General features: G+C 36.5%; 1 protein-coding gene across 3 annotated transcripts in view; it reads right to left on the minus strand.

Annotated features, from left to right (window-relative positions):
- The window catches only part of RAB11FIP3 (RAB11 family interacting protein 3), a 158,468-nt gene that overhangs the window by 91,010 nt on the left and 48,646 nt on the right, over positions 1–18,812 (minus strand). For all 3 annotated transcript variants that reach the window (XM_036738398.1, XM_036738397.1, XM_036738395.1), the window contains exon 2: positions 11,351–11,444. In XM_036738398.1, the coding sequence (XP_036594293.1) occupies positions 11,351–11,444 (94 nt within the window). The remainder of the gene's footprint in view (positions 1–11,350; positions 11,445–18,812) is intronic.

Below are 18,812 nucleotides of genomic sequence, written 5' to 3' on the forward strand. Positions count from 1 at the left end.
CCAAATTCCATGAGGTAGTGGTCAGTTCTGTTCTGAATGTCTGACGAGGGGAAAGAGAAAGGAGGATAAAAGAAAGAATACACTAGTACAGAAAGAAGGGGGGGGGGAGGGAATTGCAATTTCTCATAAGTGAATACATGAGAAGATTACATAAACATGAAGGAAAGAGATGGAGTAGATATTAGATGAACTTAACTCTTACCTGAAATGGACAAGAGGGTTGAACCCACAAAGCCATACACAAACCCTTTGATGTACAAATACGTCAATTTCAACAGCGAGCCAAGCTAAGAGGAAGGAATTGGGGTGGTTAAAGGAGGATATGACTGGGAAGGACATGATAGCAAGAGAAACAAACTTCCTGACCCTGAAAGGAGAATTAGGATGGCAGTTGGGAGAGAAGTAAAGAAATTAGAATAAGAAAAGACAAGAACTAGAACCTATGTGAGTACCTTGTATTGCCTCTTAGACAATGAATGACTATACTTAAATATTATTATAGCTTAAGAAATGATAAAGAGATAATTTCAGAGAATCTTGGGTAGTATGAACTGATGCACAGCAAAGTGAGCAGAACCAGAAGAACTATCTATATAAGGACAATAACACTGTAAAGAAAAACAACTTTAAACAACTATGTGCTAGCACTTAACATAGTACCACAGTACCTAGCACACAGTAGACATTTAATACATATTTATTGTTTAATGACTTACTGAAAAAGACTTAAGAATTATGAATTAAGAAATATCCAAATCATATCTCCAGTGGACTTATTATGAAGGATATTACCTACCTCCTGGCAAAGCAGTGACGGACACAAGATGCTGAGACATATATTTTTATAATGGCTACTATGAGGATTTGTTTTTCTTCACCATAATTATTTGTTTCAAGGGCTTTTTTCTTTCCCTAGGTTAATTTTGGTGATGGAGAAAGATTGGGTTAACAATAGCAATATAGTAATGCTTCACCCCCAAAAAGAGAGTCATTGTAACACTGTTAAGTATATAGGACAGAAGGAAGTACAGATAAACATTATAGTTTTGAAAATAGAATTATGTATGTGTATAAAGCAAGCATATCAACTATATATGTACATGTACATATACACACATTTTTTAAAGGAAGCAGTATGAAATAGGAGTTTCACAGTTTCATAAAGAATCCTCTTTTGTATTCTGTTGTATGTAAGAAAATATTTCTTTTTCTAGTGTTTAAGTTCAGAATTTAAAAAATAAATTTGAAAAATTAGTGGCAAGAAACATTATTTCATGGGAATCTTGGTAATCATCTCTTACAGTGGTCATGGTAAGCATGAACAAGGGGACCATTAATGGAAAAAGTGGTTCAGCTTATATACTAAGCATCTATTGTGAAGATTTAAGAAGCAAAGAAATTCTATGAAAAGAATTCTGTAAAAACAAGTTAGCACGTACATTCATATTTGGGGACTTCAAAGCAAAGATGGTCACAGAAGAGGATGAACTTAAAAAGTTAGAAAATATGATTTAATATGCTCAAAGCATTACAAAACTATGCATACCCTTTGACCCAGCAATACCACTACTAGGTCAATATCCCAAAGAGATTTTTAAAAGGGGAGGGGGTAAGGAGTGGAAGGAAGGACCTATGTGTACAAAAATATTTATAGCAGCTCTTTTTTTTGGTAGCAAAGAACTGGACATTGAGGGGGTGCCCGTCAATTGGGGAAATGGCTGAAGAAGTTGTGTTATATGATTGTAATGCAATACTACTGTGCTATAAAAAATGACAAGCAGAATTGTTTCAGAAAAACCTGGAAAGACTTACCACAAACTGAAGTTAAGTGAGCAGAATCAGGAGAACATTTTTGTACACAGTAACAGCAATACTGTATGATGAATAACTGTGAATGACTTAGGTATTCTCAACAATACAATGATCCAAGACAATCCAAAAGGACTCATGATGAAAAATGCTATCCACCTCCAGAGAAAGAACTGATGGAGTCTAAATGCAGACCAAAGCATACATGCTTGCTTCCTGCCTGTTTTCTTCCACAAAATAACTAATATGGAAATTTTCACATGGTTGCACATGTACACCCTATATCTAATTGCTTACCATCTGGGCAGGGGAAAGAGGAGGATAGAGAGAATTTGGAACTCAAATTTTTTTAAACACCTGTTAAAATTGTTTTTACATGTAATTAGGGGGCAAAATAAAACATTATTAAGAAAAGAAAACATGGTTCAAGATTAAGAAATCAAAGAGCCAGAGGCTAGTACATTATTCAGAAGCCTCATATCTGTATATTATGATTATTTTCTTCAAGAAGTAAGCTAGTAGATACCAGACATAGCAAATATCAAATAAAGTCATAAAAATTAGAGTTACTTTTTAAAAAGAAAATGCTTCATTGATGCTTTTGGTTTTCATATTATTGTTACTTCCCAATAAATCACCTTTCCATTGAAATCTTTAGTAAGAAAAACAGCTATGTGAAAGACAACATCACAGCAAATGCATCTAACACCTGTAATTCACCAACTTTCTGCGGACAGAAGAACCAATATTTAATCTGAATTCTGACATATTTTAGCATTGTTTTTATCTATACCATTTACATTATTTTGTATAGTGTTCCCTTAGTTTTGCTTTCTGCACTCTTATACACTCTTATACTCCTATACGGTTCATACAAATCTCATATTTCTCTGAATTGATCAGTAATTTGTATGTTACAATAATATTCCACTCCATTCATATGCCACAATTCATTCAGCCATTCACCAATCAACAGACACACACTTTTATCCATTTTTTTGTTGTTGCCACAAATGGTTATTACGAATATTTTCATACATATTGACCTTTTTCTGTCTTTGACCTTCTTGGGGTATGCATCAAGTAGTGGGATCACCAGGTCAAAGGGTATAAACAGTTTAGTAACTTTTCTCAAATAATACTAATTTGCCCTAAGAAGCACAGGGGGCGGAACCAAGATGGCAGCTAGAAAGCAGGGACTAGCGTAAGCTCCCCGCTGAGTCCCTCCAAAAACCTATAAAAAATGGCTCTGAACCAATTCTAGAATTGCAGAACCCACAAAACAGCAGAGGGAAGCAAGGCTCCAGCCCAGGACACCCTGGATGATCTCTGGGTGAGGTCTATCCCACACGGAGCTGGGAGCTGGGAGTGGAGCGGAGCAGAGCCCAGCGTGAGCGGTGCGGACCAACCAGACCCCAACCAGACCAGGAGCCGGGTGGAGCGGACCTTAGCACCCTGAATCAGTGAGCTGCGGGAGTTACCAGACTTCTCAACCCACAAACACCAAAGACAACACAGAAGTTTAGTGGGAAAAGCTGCGGGAGTGGAAGGAGTTCGAGGTTCGGCCACCACCCCCAAGGCAGTGGAAGTGGGGCAGCTACAGCTACAGTTGCTTCTGGCCCCAGGCCCACCTGGTGGGAGGAATTAAGTGGCAGATCAGAGCAGGAGTGAAGAGCCTGCGGAAGATCTAAGCCCAGTCCGGGTTGGGGGTTCTTGAGGAAGGAGGAGTGCTGGTGTGGCAGAGCTGGCGCATCCCCCCCAAACATGGAACATAGAACTCTTTAGTCTACAAGCATTCATACCCCGCTGAAAAACTCAAGGGTCAAGTTAGTTGGTTGGGAATATGGCCAGGCAGCGAAAAGACACCCAGATTCAGTCTCAGACTTTGGATTCTTTCTTTGGTGACAAAGAAGACCAAAACATACAGCCAGAAGAAGTCAACAAAATGCAAGAGCCTGCACCAAAAGCCTCCAAGAAAAACATGAACTGGTCCCAGGCCATGGAAGAGCTCAAAAAGGATTTGGAAAAGCAAGTTAGAGGGGTAGAGGAAAAATTGGAAAGAGAAATGAGAAGGATGCAAGAAAACCATGACAAACAAGTCAATGACTTGCTAAAGGGGACCCAAAAAAATACTGAAAAATACACTGATGAAAACAACACCTTAAAAAATAGATTAACTCAAATGGCAAAAGAGCTCCAAAAAGCCAATGAGGAGAAGAATGCCTTGAAAGGCAGAATTAGCCAAATGGAAAAGGAGGTCCAAAAGACCACTGAAGAAAATACTACCTTAAAAATGAGACTGGAGCAAGTGGAAGCTAGTGACTTGATGAGAAATCAAGATATTATAAAACAACCAAAGGAATGAAAAAATGGAAGACAATGTGAAATATCTCCTTGGAAAAAACACTGACCTGGAGAATAGATCCAGGAGAGATAATTTAAAAATTATTGGACTACCTAAAAGCCATGATCAAAAAAATAGCCTAGACATCATCTTTCAAGAAATTATCAAGGAGAACTGTCCTGATATTCTAGAGCCACAGGGCAAAATAGAAATTGAAAGAATCCATCGATCGCCTCCTCAAATAGATCCCAAAAAGAAATCTCCTAGGAATATTGTCGCCAAATTCCAGAGCTCCCAGATCAAGGAGAAAATACTGCAAGCAGCCAGAAAGAAACAATTTGAGTATTGTGGAAACACAATCAGAATAACCAAAGATCTGGCAGCTTCTACATTAAGAGATCGAAGGGCTTGGAATACGATATTCTGGAGGTCAATGGAGCTAGGATTAAAACCTAGAATCACCTACCCAGCAAAACTGAGTATCATGCTCCAAGGCAAAATATGGACTTTCAACAAAATAGAGGACTTTCAAGCTTTCTCAGTGAAAAGACCAGAGCTGAATAGAAAATTTGACTTTCAAACACAAGAATCAAGAGAAGCATGAAAAGGTAATCAAGAAAAAGAACAAGAAAAAGAAATTGCAAGGGACTTACTAAAGTTGAACTGTTTTGTTTACATTCCTACATGGAAAGATGATGTGTATGATTCAGGAGACCTCAGTATTAGGGTAGCTGAAGGGAATATGCATATATATGTATGTATATGTATATATATATATATATATATATAAGTTAATGTGTATGTATGTGTGTGTGTGTATATATATATATATGTATATATATATATATATATATAAATAGAGAGAGAGAGAGAGAGAGAGAGAGGACACAGGGTGAGTTGAAGATGAAGGGAAGACATCTAAAAGAAATAAAATCAAATTAAGGGATGAGAGAGGAATATATTGAGAGAGGGAGATAGGGAGAGATAGAATGGGGTGGATTATCTCGCATAAAGGTGGCAAGAGCAAGCAGTTCTGTGGGAGGAGGGGAGAGGGCAGGTGAGGGGAGAATGAGTGAACCTTGCTCTCATCAAATTTGGCCTGAGGAGGGAATACCATACATACTCAATTGGGTATCTTACCCCACATGAAAGAAGAGGGAAGAAGATAAAAAAAGGGGGGGGGATGATGGAGGTGAGGGCTGATGGGGGTGGAGGTAATCAAAAACACTTTGGAAAGGGGACAGGGTCAAGGGAGAAAACTCAATAAAGGGGGATGGGTTGGGAAGGAACAAAATATAGTTAGTCTTTCACAACATGAGTATTGTGGAAGGGTTATATATAATGATACACATGTGGCCTATGTTGAATTGCCTGACTTCTTAGGGAGGCTGGGTGGGAAGGGAAGACGGGAGAGAATTTGGAACTCAAAGTTTTAAAAACGAATGTTCAAAAACAAAAAAAAAGTTTTTGCATGCAACTAGAAAATAAGATACACAGGCAATGGGGCGTAGAAATTTATCTTGCCCTACAAGAAAGGAAGGGAAAAGGGTATGGAAGGGGAGTGGGGTGACAGAAGGGAGCGCTGACTGGGGAACAGGGCAACCAGAATATACGTCATTTTGGAGTGGGGGGGAGGGTAGAAATGGGGAGAAAATTTGTAATTCAAACTCTTGTGAAAATCAATGCTGAAAACTAAATATGCTAAATAAATAAATTTAAAAAATAAAAAAAAAGAAAACAAAAGAAAGAAAGAAAGAAAAAACTTCCCCTAAGAGCTGCTTTTGCTGCATCCCATCAGTTGTGGTATGTTGTCTCATCATTGTCATTCTCTTGACTGAAGTTATTAATTGTTTCTATGATTTGGTTTTTTTTTGGCCCACTCATTCTTTAGGATTAGTTTATTTAGTTTCCAATAAATTTTTAGTTTATCTTTGAAAAAAAATAATACTAATTTTTCCCCCAGAATGGTTTGACCAACTAATTCACAGTTCCACAATGCCACAACTCTACCAACATTGACTATTTCCTTCTTTCATGATTAAATAGGAATGAGGTAAAACTTAAAGTTGTTTTAATTTGAATTTCCCTTACTCTTTGTTATTTGGAGAATTTTTTCATAAATTTGTTGACAGCTTATATTTTTTCTTTTAAAAACTGCCTGTTCATAAAAATTGATTATATCTTAACCAAAGAAAATGCCAGACTTGTGACCAAAATGTAAAACTGAGATGCAAAGAAGTTTTATGTTCCTAGAACCTATTGATGTTGAGATAAATAAACTATACAAGGTAGAAAAGTACTTTTAAAAATATAAATGTATCATTGTTCTGAAGAAGAAAGTCTGTATCTTAATCTAAACGGCACAATTTAAGGAACTGGACCAAGAATCAGGAAACCCAGGTTTTGATCTAATTTCTGGAGATGATTGTGTTGCATTGGCCAAATTACTTTCTTTCTCCAGATCAGTTTCCACATCTGCAAAATGAGAGGATTGGAATAGATGATCATTTCCCTTTCTTTGTTTTTTAATTTTTTTAAAGCACAGAGACTTTTTTTTCAGTTCCAAATTCTCTCCCTCCTTCTGTCTCCCTTCCCATCTCTCACCCATTAAGTCTTTTTTTTTTTTTGAGGGAGGAAGGCAGGGCAATTGGGGTTAAGTGACTTGCCCAAGGTCACACAGCTAGTAAGTGTGCCAAGTGTCTGAGGTCAAATTTAAAGTCAGGTCCTCCTGACTCCAGGGCCCATACTCTACCCACTGCACCACCTAGCTGCCCCACCCCTAACTTTTAATTGGGCAAAACCAAAATAACAAACAGATAACAAATAAGCACTTAAGATATTTTTGTTCTGCCACATTTGACCCTGCTTTCTTTCTTTGTTCTTTTCATTACCTCTTTACTTATTTTCCTTCCTTCTTTATTTCTAATTTCCTTTAAAAAAAAGTTCTCAATTTTTGTCATGTATTACTGATTTCATTTTATATCACCTTATATAAGTTTCCAGTGTTTGCTTGTTTATTTCATATTTATCATTCAGATGTCATAATACTCCATTATAATGATGTGGCATGTTTTATTTAGTCATTTTAGATTATCTCTAATTTTTATTAATACAAAGCAGTTATTAACATTTATATGCAGATCTTTTTTTCTTCCTCATGGTTTTTTTGGTAGAGTCCTAGCAGTGGGTTCCATACGGTGGAATGAGTACTGGCTCAGGAGTCAGAGGACTTGGGTTTGAATCACATCTCTAAAGCTTCCTACCTGTGTGGCTTTGGGCAAGTCACTTAATCTCTCCTTAAAATGAATAGGCTATTTTCATTTTTCCCCTCATGTTGACTGCCCATTTGTCACTAATTATTTAATAGAAGAAATTAAAAGACAACAAGTAGCATGGCAACTGCTTTCTATTTTCTATAAATCATGTTGGAACACTGTTGGAAACACGCACATACAAGACAGGAATCCTCCGCTTCATCTGCCCTCTATATGTAGCATTCTCCCACTACCATTCCATTCACCTACACTATGCTCAGTGGCACTACATTCACTGCCTACACTCACTGGCATGATAGTAAATCTACTTCACAACACAAAGGGTATCATGAGTCAACAACCTTATGCCACTGGTTTTATGAAGACAATCTAGGATTGGCCCCTGCCCTAAGATTTAAAGTCTTCTTTCAAGTTCTGTATTCTTTCCACAATACTACCTTCTTCTCATGTAACTTCACTGGCAAAATGTTCATAAATTTTCTCAATGGGTCACAAATGTGGTCTTACATTATATTCAATCAGAAAAGTCTGAGTTCAATTAGACCAAATCTGGTGAGAATAAATTTGAATCATACTATCAGAATTCAAGAGATTTTAAAGTCATTTCTCCATAACAACTCTAAAAGATAAACAGAGTGGGGCCTGGGATAGGTAAGGTAGGTAGTCACCTGGGACACTTAAGGAAGCATAGGTCTGACTATGTAATTCCCCTATTCAAAAAGCTCCAGTGGCACCGTTATTGTCTCCAGGATAAAATACAGGCCTCAAAACCCTCCATAATTTGGATCCAGCCTACCTTTCCAAGCTACCTTTCCAGGGCAGCCATCACTAAAGCACCTCTCCTCCTCTTTTTGATGACCTGTTCAAGCTCCTGTGGCTAATAAGAAATAGAGAATGGACACTACGTCCTATACTCTTTCTATTAAAACATACCAAATTATTACTGTAACTTAATAGTTACTACATGGATTACGTTTGTTTGATAGTTTTAATTCTTTCAAGCTACCCTAGGGCTTTCTTGTATTAACTCAATCCCTGTTCTACTCCTGCTTCAAAAAAAGAAAGAAAGAAAGAGAAGGAGTAAAAAGGACTATTATAAGAAAGGTCTTTTACATTTATAGCTTTTGCTATTTCTCTTTAATCTACCTCCCAATTATCTCCTTAGTAACATGATTCCTATTAACATAAGTTAAATACTAGGAGCTAGACTCAGGATCACATGACAAGGATGAAATCACAGAAGCAATTGCTACTGACCTCTCACACCAGAACATTCTGACTCAGTATAAAGCTAGTATATACTTAAGTACTCACTCACCTTTAAAATTATTTGTAATATTTTACCTCCCCTCAAATCTATGTTGTAATCTTAGCCAGTCTATAATTTCCTTATTTGAGAACCTTGAAAATATGATTATTTTTCAACAGTGACAAAAACCTCACTGATTTAATAGCTGACAACCTGCATTGTTTACATTTTTAACTGAATTCTCTTTAAACAGTATATCTAAGTTTCCTCTAACCATTCTGCTAGAAGTAAACTAGTTAGCTGCTACCCTACAAAAACAGAACAAATCTATATGTAACATGTTTCTGTAGTGTAATCAATCTGATTGCTTAGACTATATGCAAGATCAATAGAGGCCACCATTAGAAACTAATAAAGATTGTTGAAATGACTGGATTAGCCCTGTCAGAGCCAAGTTTAGTGGTATCATATTCAGAGTCACTTTGTTTCCTAGCTCTATTAGTATCAAAAATAAAAACCCTAGGAGTTTCAAGGTTTATTTTTGTTTTTCTAAAAGTTGCTATAGTAATCCTAGATTTTTTTTTAAAAAAATCTTTTGCCTTTTATTCATGAAACTGATTTAAAGTTCAATGTAAAATGAATCACATTTTTTGTCTGTTTGTTGCAATAATATATTGTAAACACCATCTGTATGCTAAAAATGCTAGGTTGCAAAGCACTTTAAACTCCTCAGATGAAAGAACTCTATCTTCCCTGTTCAGCTGCACTAATTTTCCCCTCCTTTCCCCACCCTACAGTCAACTTTATTGAGACTAAGTAGTTTTTCATTTTTTTCCATAAAGAACTTCACATACATTTTTTTTTTAGAAATCAGTCCATTTCGGCTGAAAAACATTTTGAAGACTAGGAATTATATTATACTTAAATATTTTCATGATTGGTCTTCCTTTAAAAATATTGTACAATCTTTACATGTAATTAGAAAAAATAAAATGCTATCAAGTAGAAAAAAGTTGAAATCATGTGCAATTCTGAGTTTGTATTGGCATTTTTAGAGTTAGGATGTTCCTTTATATGAGACTTTCTGATATTCATTAATATCTGACTTTTTCTAAGTTGATCCAAATCCAAACCCTCACCCAAAGGCTCATTCATTCTTCTAACTTGATAGCTTATGGTTTGCCATAAAAATCACCAAGATAACTTTATCTAAAGAACACCTTTACAAAGAAGAGACTTCTTGGTTCCCCTTGTATTCCTGAGGATCATAACACAAATTCTGAAAATACACTTATACCCTACTTCAAAACATTTTCTCTCTAGTTAAGAAAAACACAATTGAGAAACAAAGTCTTCTAAACCAGATCTTTTATCTGTTGGCTCTATAAACATAAGCCATGCTTCAGTCTTCCTAAATCTGACCTTGGTGTAAGGAGACAGCGATCACCTTTCCATGGAGAAAAACAATGGGCCAACCTAAAATCAGCTTTTCAAGGGACCTGGAGCTCCCCTCATTTCTGTACTCTCTCCAACCTTAGCTCTAGAGCTGAAGGAACTTTTTAGACTATCTAGTCCAACCACCTCATTTTACAGATAAAGAACCTGAGGAGCAGAGCTGAGCCTCCAGAGGATTTACTCTGACTCCAAATCCAACAGCCCTTCCATTATTCCAAGCTTACCTTGGCTGACCAGGAATGGCAATGATTGGCCCTTTTTCCTAAACGCTTTGATCACTGAGTCACTCTAGACGCATTCCTAAATGGGGTTAATTTTACCACCTGGAATGCTGCCCTCAATGCTGCTAGGGTATGGGAAGCACTATGCTTTACGGTTTACAAGTTACTTTCAACACAACCACTCTGTGAGTTACATGGTGAGTACTGTTATTCCCATTTTAAAGACAAGTAAGGTTAAATCTTGACTTTTTTTTCAAGTTAGTCTAGATCTAGAACCTCATCCATAGGCGTGTCATCCCTCCAACTTTGCTGCTATTTGTTTACCAGTCATCTAGCTAGTAAGGAAGGATTCAAACTCAGATCTCTTCCAGGCCCAATTCTTGAACTCATCAGCTAAACTGACTGTACATATATCCACATAAACTATAGAAATTAAGCAAAGTGATATAAATATACACAAAAGAGGATAATCTATCTCGTCCAACATTTTTATACTCTAATGATTCCCTGCCTTAGGAGGTTCACAGGTACAATAAAATAATTAACAGATTAACTCAAATCTTCAGAACATGATCATCAAGCATAATCGTGGCTTTCTGAATAAATAAAAGATTACAAAATCAGAGGGACAATTGGTGAGTCAATGTCCACACTGGAAAGCAGAATGAGGATAGAAGACTGGGGCAAAGGAATAAGGGATGAAACCAATGGTAACTAGAGGTCTGGGAAATTTAGGAGGTTTCAAAGGGATGGAGAGGTGACAAAGTATTGCAAAAGGGGCATAGGGGAATTGGCAGTAGCTAGAGTGCTAAAGGGGGTTAAGAAGGGTGCTGAGGCTAGTATGAAAGGAAGGCTTAGAAAGACTGGAGGCATATGGGATGAGATTTAGCCACAGAAGAGACTTTAGACATGGTTCCTGAAAGATGGAAGAATGTGATAGAAGCAGAAGAAATATTATGGGACATAAGATAATTAGAAATACAATTTTAAAACTAACCTCCATTGCTGATAGCTGTAATCCCTCGAAAAAAATCTTCAAAACTGATGATACCAAGTCCACTGGGATCCAGATATTTAGTCAAATCCTTCACCTGCAATCACAAAAACGAGAACTATAACCAAAATATTTTCATTTTGAAAGCTATGCATGAAATAAATAGAAAAATAACAAAAGAGGAAATATAAACCATCACTGATCAAGATTTCAAACTGAAAAAATCTCAAACTCTCTAAGTCTAATTACTGAAGAAGTATAAATCAAGAAACTTTATACTACCTTACAAGTATTACATCAAAAAATATTAAAAATGGTCAAGTCTAACGTTGGCAAGGCTGCAGGGAAACACGAATACATCATTGACAGGACTTCAAAGTAGTGCAACTGTTTTGACGGGTAACATGTTTACATGTAATAAGTCATAAAACTGATGACAGATGACAGGATCACAGGTGTACAGTTTGAAGGGACTTCAGAGGTCATCTAATTTAACCTGTTCAATTTAAAGAGAGATTAAGTGACTTGCCCAAAGCCACACAGGTAGGAAGCTTTAGAGATGTGATTCAAACCCAGGTCCTCTGACTCCTGAGCCAGTACTCATTCCACCGTATGGAACCCACTGCTAGGACTCTACCAAAAACACCATGAGGAAGAAAAAAAGATCTGTATATAAATGTTAGTAACTGCTTTGTATTAATAAAAATTAGAGATAATCTAAAATGACTAAATAAAACATGCCACATCATTATAATGGAGTATTATGACATCTGAATAATAAATATGAAATAAACAAGCAAACACTGGAAACTTATATAAGGTGATATAAAATGAAATCAGTAATACATGACAAAAATTGAGAACTTTTTTTTAAAGGAAATTAGAAATAAAGAAGGAAGGAAAATAAGTAAAGAGGTAATGAAAAGAACAAAGAAAGAAAGCAGGGTCAAATGTGGCAGAACAAAAATATCTTAAGTGCTTATTTGTTATCTGTTTGTTATTTTGGTTTTGCCCAATTAAAAGTTAGGGGTGGGGCAGCTAGGTGGTGCAGTGGGTAGAGTATGGGCCCTGGAGTCAGGAGGACCTGACTTTAAATTTGACCTCAGACACTTGGCACACTTACTAGCTGTGTGACCTTGGGCAAGTCACTTAACCCCAATTGCCCTGCCTTCCTCCCTCAAAAAAAAAAAAAGACTTAATGGGTGAGAGATGGGAAGGGAGACAGAAGGAGGGAGAGAATTTGGAACTGAAAAAAAAGTCTCTGTGCTTTAAAAAAATTAAAAAACAAAGAAAGGGAAATGATCATCTATTCCAATCCTCTCATTTTGCAGATGTGGAAACTGATCTGGAGAAAGAAAGTAATTTGGCCAATGCAACACAATCATCTCCAGAAATTAGATCAAAACCTGGGTTTCCTGATTCTTGGTCCAGTTTCTTAAACTGTGCCGTTTAGATTAAGATACAGACTTTCTTCTTCAGAACAATGATACATTTATATTTTTAGAAGTACTTTTCTACCTTGTATAGTTTATTTATCTCAACATCAATAGGTTCTAGGAACATAAAACTTCTTTGCATCTCAGTTTTACATTTTGGTCACAAGTCATTTCCGAAGTTACAGAATTGTACACAAATACTTGAGTCTTGCATTAACTCAGAAACTATAGATGTATTTGGTATTATCAGGCTAACTAGTAGCAAATATTGAGTTGAAATAGAAGAAAAAAACTTTACAACGCATTCTTTTACATTCTTTACAATGCATATACCTTACATGTATAATATAAAAGGTGGAATGATTACTCACTACTGAAGTTTAGTGCTCTATCAAACTGCAAGAAAGGGGGTTGGGACATGGTCGGGGGGTGAGAGGATGAATGAAAAGGATATGCCAAGTATGAAAACATCCTAGAAATAACTCCCTTCAGTCTTTTTACTATAGCCTATCAGCCCGTAAACCCCTACCTACTCCATTCTGATCTGATCTCCTTTCAAAGTATCACACATTCCTATGATGGGAAGCAAAAGAAGCTTTGAGATGACAAATAACCAGAAGACAACGTGTCACCTTGAGCAAGTTACTTTCTCTCTCTAGTTCAGTTTCCCCATCTGTAAAATGAGAGGATGAAATAAATTTTTTCTTTGTGTTTTTTTTTATTTTTAAATCTATTTTTCAAGCACAGTTTTTTTATTCTTTTTTCTTCATTTCTGAATTCTCTCTATTTCTCTAACTCTTCTCCCACCCACTGAGAAGGCAAGAAAAACAAAAATCTGGGTTTTAAAAAAATTTCTTAAATTTATTTAAACAAAAGAGGGAGTAACGACAGAGGAAAGACACAAAAATCTCTTTAAATCCAGGGTTGTTTTTTGAGGTTTTTTTTTCTATATATGTATTGCAGATTAAGCGGCAGATAATCTACTCAATTAAATTGTAGAGCCCTACAATAATTTATGTGCATTTGTAATCAAGATATCAGAGATCATCTAATCCAACCTCCTCATTTTGTAGATGAGGAAACTAAGGGTCAGATAAGTTAAGTGATTTGCCCAAGATCCAAAGATTATATATAGGGTTATAGATTTTAAAAGAGACCTTGGGGGCAGCTAGGTGGTACAGTGAATAGGGCACCAGCCCTGGAGTCAGAAGGACCTGAGTTCAAATAGGACCTCAGACACTTGACCCATACTAGATATGTGACCCTCGGCAAGGTACTTAATCTTGATTGTTGAGAGAGACAGAGAGAGAGAGAGAGAGAGAGAGAGAGAGAGAGAACCATATACTACGCTATATCATCTCTTAAGAAGGGGAAAATACTACTTATATTTTTATTTACAAATTCAAACCTCTTTCTTCTATACCCAAAGACCTACTAGTCATTTTATTTGACCTTTATAATCTTCTTTAGCTAATTATTAGGAATCCTATTTTTAAAAAAGTTTTTAAACACAACAACAAAGCAAAGTACAAATAAGGGTAGAAGATCACGTGCTTGTGAAAGATATTTGAGACTGCAAGGCTCTGCTTTAAGTAATGAGTTTCTATAACAGCAGCAGCCTAGCAACTGGCATGAAGATGAATATTTGGAGGTTAAGTCTATGCATAAATACATGAATTTTAGCAAAACTAGTATTTTCACAGAAAATGAATCACAGCAAGGAAAAAATCAAGGATACTAAAGCATCTATCACATAAATGCTATTTTCTACAAACGAGCCGACAAGAGTTTTCCAGACAGTCAGTCAACAAGCATTTATTAAGTGCCTATCGTATTCTTTTAAGCATTGTTCATTGCACATTGTACATCCCCACCAGGGATCGAGGCAAACAAACAAAAAGAGCTCCTGTGATCAAGGAGATCACTCTCTAGTGGGGGAAATAACATATAAACAACTATGTATGTATGACAAAGTGGAGGACAGTCTCAGAGGGAAGGCATTAAAATTAAGAAAGAATCTTCTCATTGCGCGCTTTAAACAAGACTGGAATAATATTTTGATTACCCATCCAATAGACGAAGAATGAGACTGCGTATTTAACGCGTCTTCAACGACAAGTAGTTCCTACCATAAAAGGAATTTAAAGTATATGAAAAACCACTCAGAGTAAAATACAACAGAGTCCTATGCCTACAGGAATCTAAAGTCATAGAATTACTTTCAGCTAACCTTTTCAGATCATTATGTTTCTGGATAACGCCAGGCAAAAGAAGATGAATCTCCAATTATTCAATAATAAAATAACATAATCACAAATTATGTTCAATTCAATTATGACAAAATTTTCCTATTGAACATTTTGTGTAAAAAGATCTCAAACAATAAATAGTATATTGTCAGTAATTATAGAAAGCATTATGGATCAGGTTCATTTGGAAAAACAAAAGCTTTTCACTAAAAATAATCTTGGGGTAATTTGCCAAAGTAATAGTTTTGAATATCAATGGGAAAAAAACCACAAAACAGCTATGTGGCATGGTAGATGGAGTGTCAGATCTGGAATCAGGAACTTGAGTCTGAAACCCAGATAGACACTTAGCTATGGAAGCCTTAGCAAATAAATGAACCTCTCAAGGCCTATTTCCTTATTTGCATAATGAGGATGATACCTCATAATATTGTTGTAAGGATCAAATAAGATTGGATATAGATAGATGGATATATACATATACACATATATAAATATACACATATATAAGGTACTTTGCAGGCATTAAAGAATCACATAATACAATTATTAATGTTTTTCCTACTTTTTCTTTTTATCAATAAATCAAGGGGGAAGAACATAGCCATTAAATGTCTTACATTACATAAAAGGTTCATAAAACATTCAATTTTTTGCTACTTACATTTTGTAAGACCTGCATTTCTACTGAAATATTATATAAAAATTTAATTGTACTGTACTTTGTCTACAAAGCAGTCTTCTTACAATGATGAAAATTGGATCATTCACTACTGAAGAAAAAAAGCTGGGCCATAAAGAATTTTGTTAACATTTAAAAATAACCCTAATTACTGATTCCTATCTCTGAAGATCTTCAGAATTAATTGCTAAATAGAACACATGACAGACGGATAAAAACAAGGCCTAGTGCCCTGAATCAGTGAGCTGTGGCAGTTACCAGACTTCTCAACCCACAAACACCAAAGACATCAGAAAAGGTTAGTGGGAAAAGCTGCAGGCGACAGAGTGAAAAGAGTTCACGGTTCAGCCACCACGGGTGGGGGGGGGAGGGGTTGCAGGGGGAGGTGCAGCTACAGAACTACAGCTGCAGTTACTTCCGGCCCCAGGCCCACCTGGTGGGAGGAATTAAGTGGCAGATCAGAGAAGGAGGGCAGAGCCTGCTTAAGATTTGCATCAGGTCCAGGTTGGTGGTTGTTGGGGAAGGAGGAGTGCCCGTGTGGCAAAGCTGGATGAATAGAAATAGCTCTGAAATCAACGGCACATCCCCTCAAGCTTGGGACAAAGTACTCTTTACTCTACAAACACTCATACCCCGATGAAAAACTCAAGGGTCAAGTAAGTTGGCTGGGAACATGGCCAGGCAGCGAAAACACACCCAGATTCAGTCTCAGACTTTGGAATCTTTCTTTGGTGACAAAGAAGACCAAAACATACAGCCAGAAGAAGTCAACAAAGTCAAAGAGCCTTCATCAAAAGCCTCCAAGAAAAACATGAACTGGTCCCAGGCCAAGAAAGAGATCAAAATGGATCTGGAAAAGCAAGTCAGAGAAGTAGAGGCAAAATTGGGAAGAGAAATGAGAAGGATGCGAGAAAACCATGAAAAACAAGTCAATGAATTGCTAAAGGAGACCCAAAAAAATACTGAAAAAAATACTGAAGAAAACAACACCTTAAAAAATAGACTAACTCAAATGGCAAAAGAGCTCCAAAAAGCCAATGAGGAGAAGAATGCCTTGAAAGGCAGAATTAGCCAAATGGAAAAGGAGGTCCAAAATACCACTGAAGAAAATACTACCTTAAAAATGAGATTGGAGCAAGTGGAAGCTAGTGACTTGATGAGAAATCAAGATATTATAAAACAGAACCAAAGGAATGAAAAAGTGCAAGACAATGTGAAATATCTCATTGGAAAAACCACTGACCTGGAAAATAGATCCAGGAGAGATCATTTAAAAATTATTGGACTACCTGAAAGCCATGATCAAAAAAAGAGCCTAGACATCATCTTTCAAGAAATTATCAAGGAGAACTGATATAATTGAAAGAATGCACAAATCGCCTCCTCAAAAAAGATCCCAAAAAGAAAACTCCCAGGAATATTGTCACCAAATTTCAGAGTTCCCAGATCAAGGAGAAAATACTGCAAGCAGCCAGAAAGAAACAATTTGAGTATTGTGGAAACACAATCAGGATAACACAGGATCTAGCAGCTTCCACATTAAGGGATGGAAGGGCTTGGAATACGATATCCCAGAGGTCAATGGAGCTAGGATTAAAACCAAGAATCACCTACCCAGCAAAACTGAGTATCATGCTCCAAGGCAAAATATGGACTTTAAATAAAATAGAGGACTTTCAAGCTTTTTCACTGAAAAGACCAGAACTGAATAGAAAATCTGACTTTCAAACACAAGAATCAAGAGAAGCATGAAAAGGTAAACAAGAAAGAGAAATCATAAGGGACTTACTAAAGTTGAACTGTTTTGTTTAAATTCCTACATGGAAAGATGATGTGTATGACTCATGAGACCTCAGTATCATAGTAGCTGAAAGGAATATGCATATACATATGTGTATGTGTATATATATATGTGTGTCTATGTATATATATGTAGGTGTATATATATACATACATATATATTTATATGTGTATATATATATACACAGACGGCATAGGGTGAGTTGAATATGAAGGGATGATATCTAAACAAATAAAATCAAATTAAGGGATAAGAGAGGACTATATTGAGAGAGGGAGAAAGGGAGAGATAGAACGGGGTAAAATATCTTGCATAAAAGTGGCAAGAAAAAGTCGTTCTGTAGGAAGGGAAGAGGGGGCAGGTGAGGGGGAATGAGTAAATCTTGCTCTCGTTGGATTTGACCTGAGGAGGGAATACCATACACACTCAATTGGGTATCTTACCCTACAGGAAAGAAGGAGGAGGAAGATAAAAAGGGATAGAAGGGAGGGCAGACAGGGGGAGGAGGTAATCAAAAACAAACACTTTTGAAAAGGGACAGGGTCAAGGGAGAAAATTCAATAAAGGGGGATAGGTTAGGAAGGAGCAAAACATAGTTAATCTTTCACAGCATGAGTACTGTGGAAGGGTTTTACATAATGATACGCATGTGGCCTATGTTGAATTGCTTGCCTTCTTAGGGAGGGTGGGCAGGGAGGGAAGAGGGGAGAGAATTTGGAACTCAAAGTTTTAAAACAGACGTTCAAAAACAAAAAAAAAAAAGTTTTGCATGCAACTAGGAAATAAGATACACAGGCAATGGGGCGTAGAAATTTATCTTGCCCTACAAGAGAAGAAGGAAAAGGGGGAAGGGAGGGGAGTGGGGTGACAGAAGGGAGGGCTGACTGGGGAACGGGGCAACCAGAATATACACCATCTTGGAGTGGGCGGGAGGGTAGAAATGGGGAGAAAATTCATAATTCAAACTCCTGTGAAAACCAATGTTGAAAACTAAATATACTAAATAAATTAAAGTTTGCAAAAAAAAAAGAATGTATTTACTATTTTTGCCTTTTAATATATGGTCAATTTTTAAAATAAAAATTCTATGTAGTGCTGACAAATACACCTATTTTTCAGTAAGCCCATTCCAGAAGCCACTACAAATCTTTTACTTCTAGTTTCTCCAATAATTTGTTTAGTTCACATTTTCCCTTTTGTTTAACTTCTGATTAATCCAAAACTGAGGAAGGGACACTGAAATCCCTGCCACCATTGTATTACTGTCTATGTCTTCTTGTAGTTTAATTTTTCCTTT

The sequence above is a fragment of the Trichosurus vulpecula genome, chromosome 9, assembly GCF_011100635.1.
Source record: "Trichosurus vulpecula isolate mTriVul1 chromosome 9, mTriVul1.pri, whole genome shotgun sequence".
Classification (NCBI taxonomy): Eukaryota; Metazoa; Chordata; class Mammalia; order Diprotodontia; family Phalangeridae; genus Trichosurus; species Trichosurus vulpecula.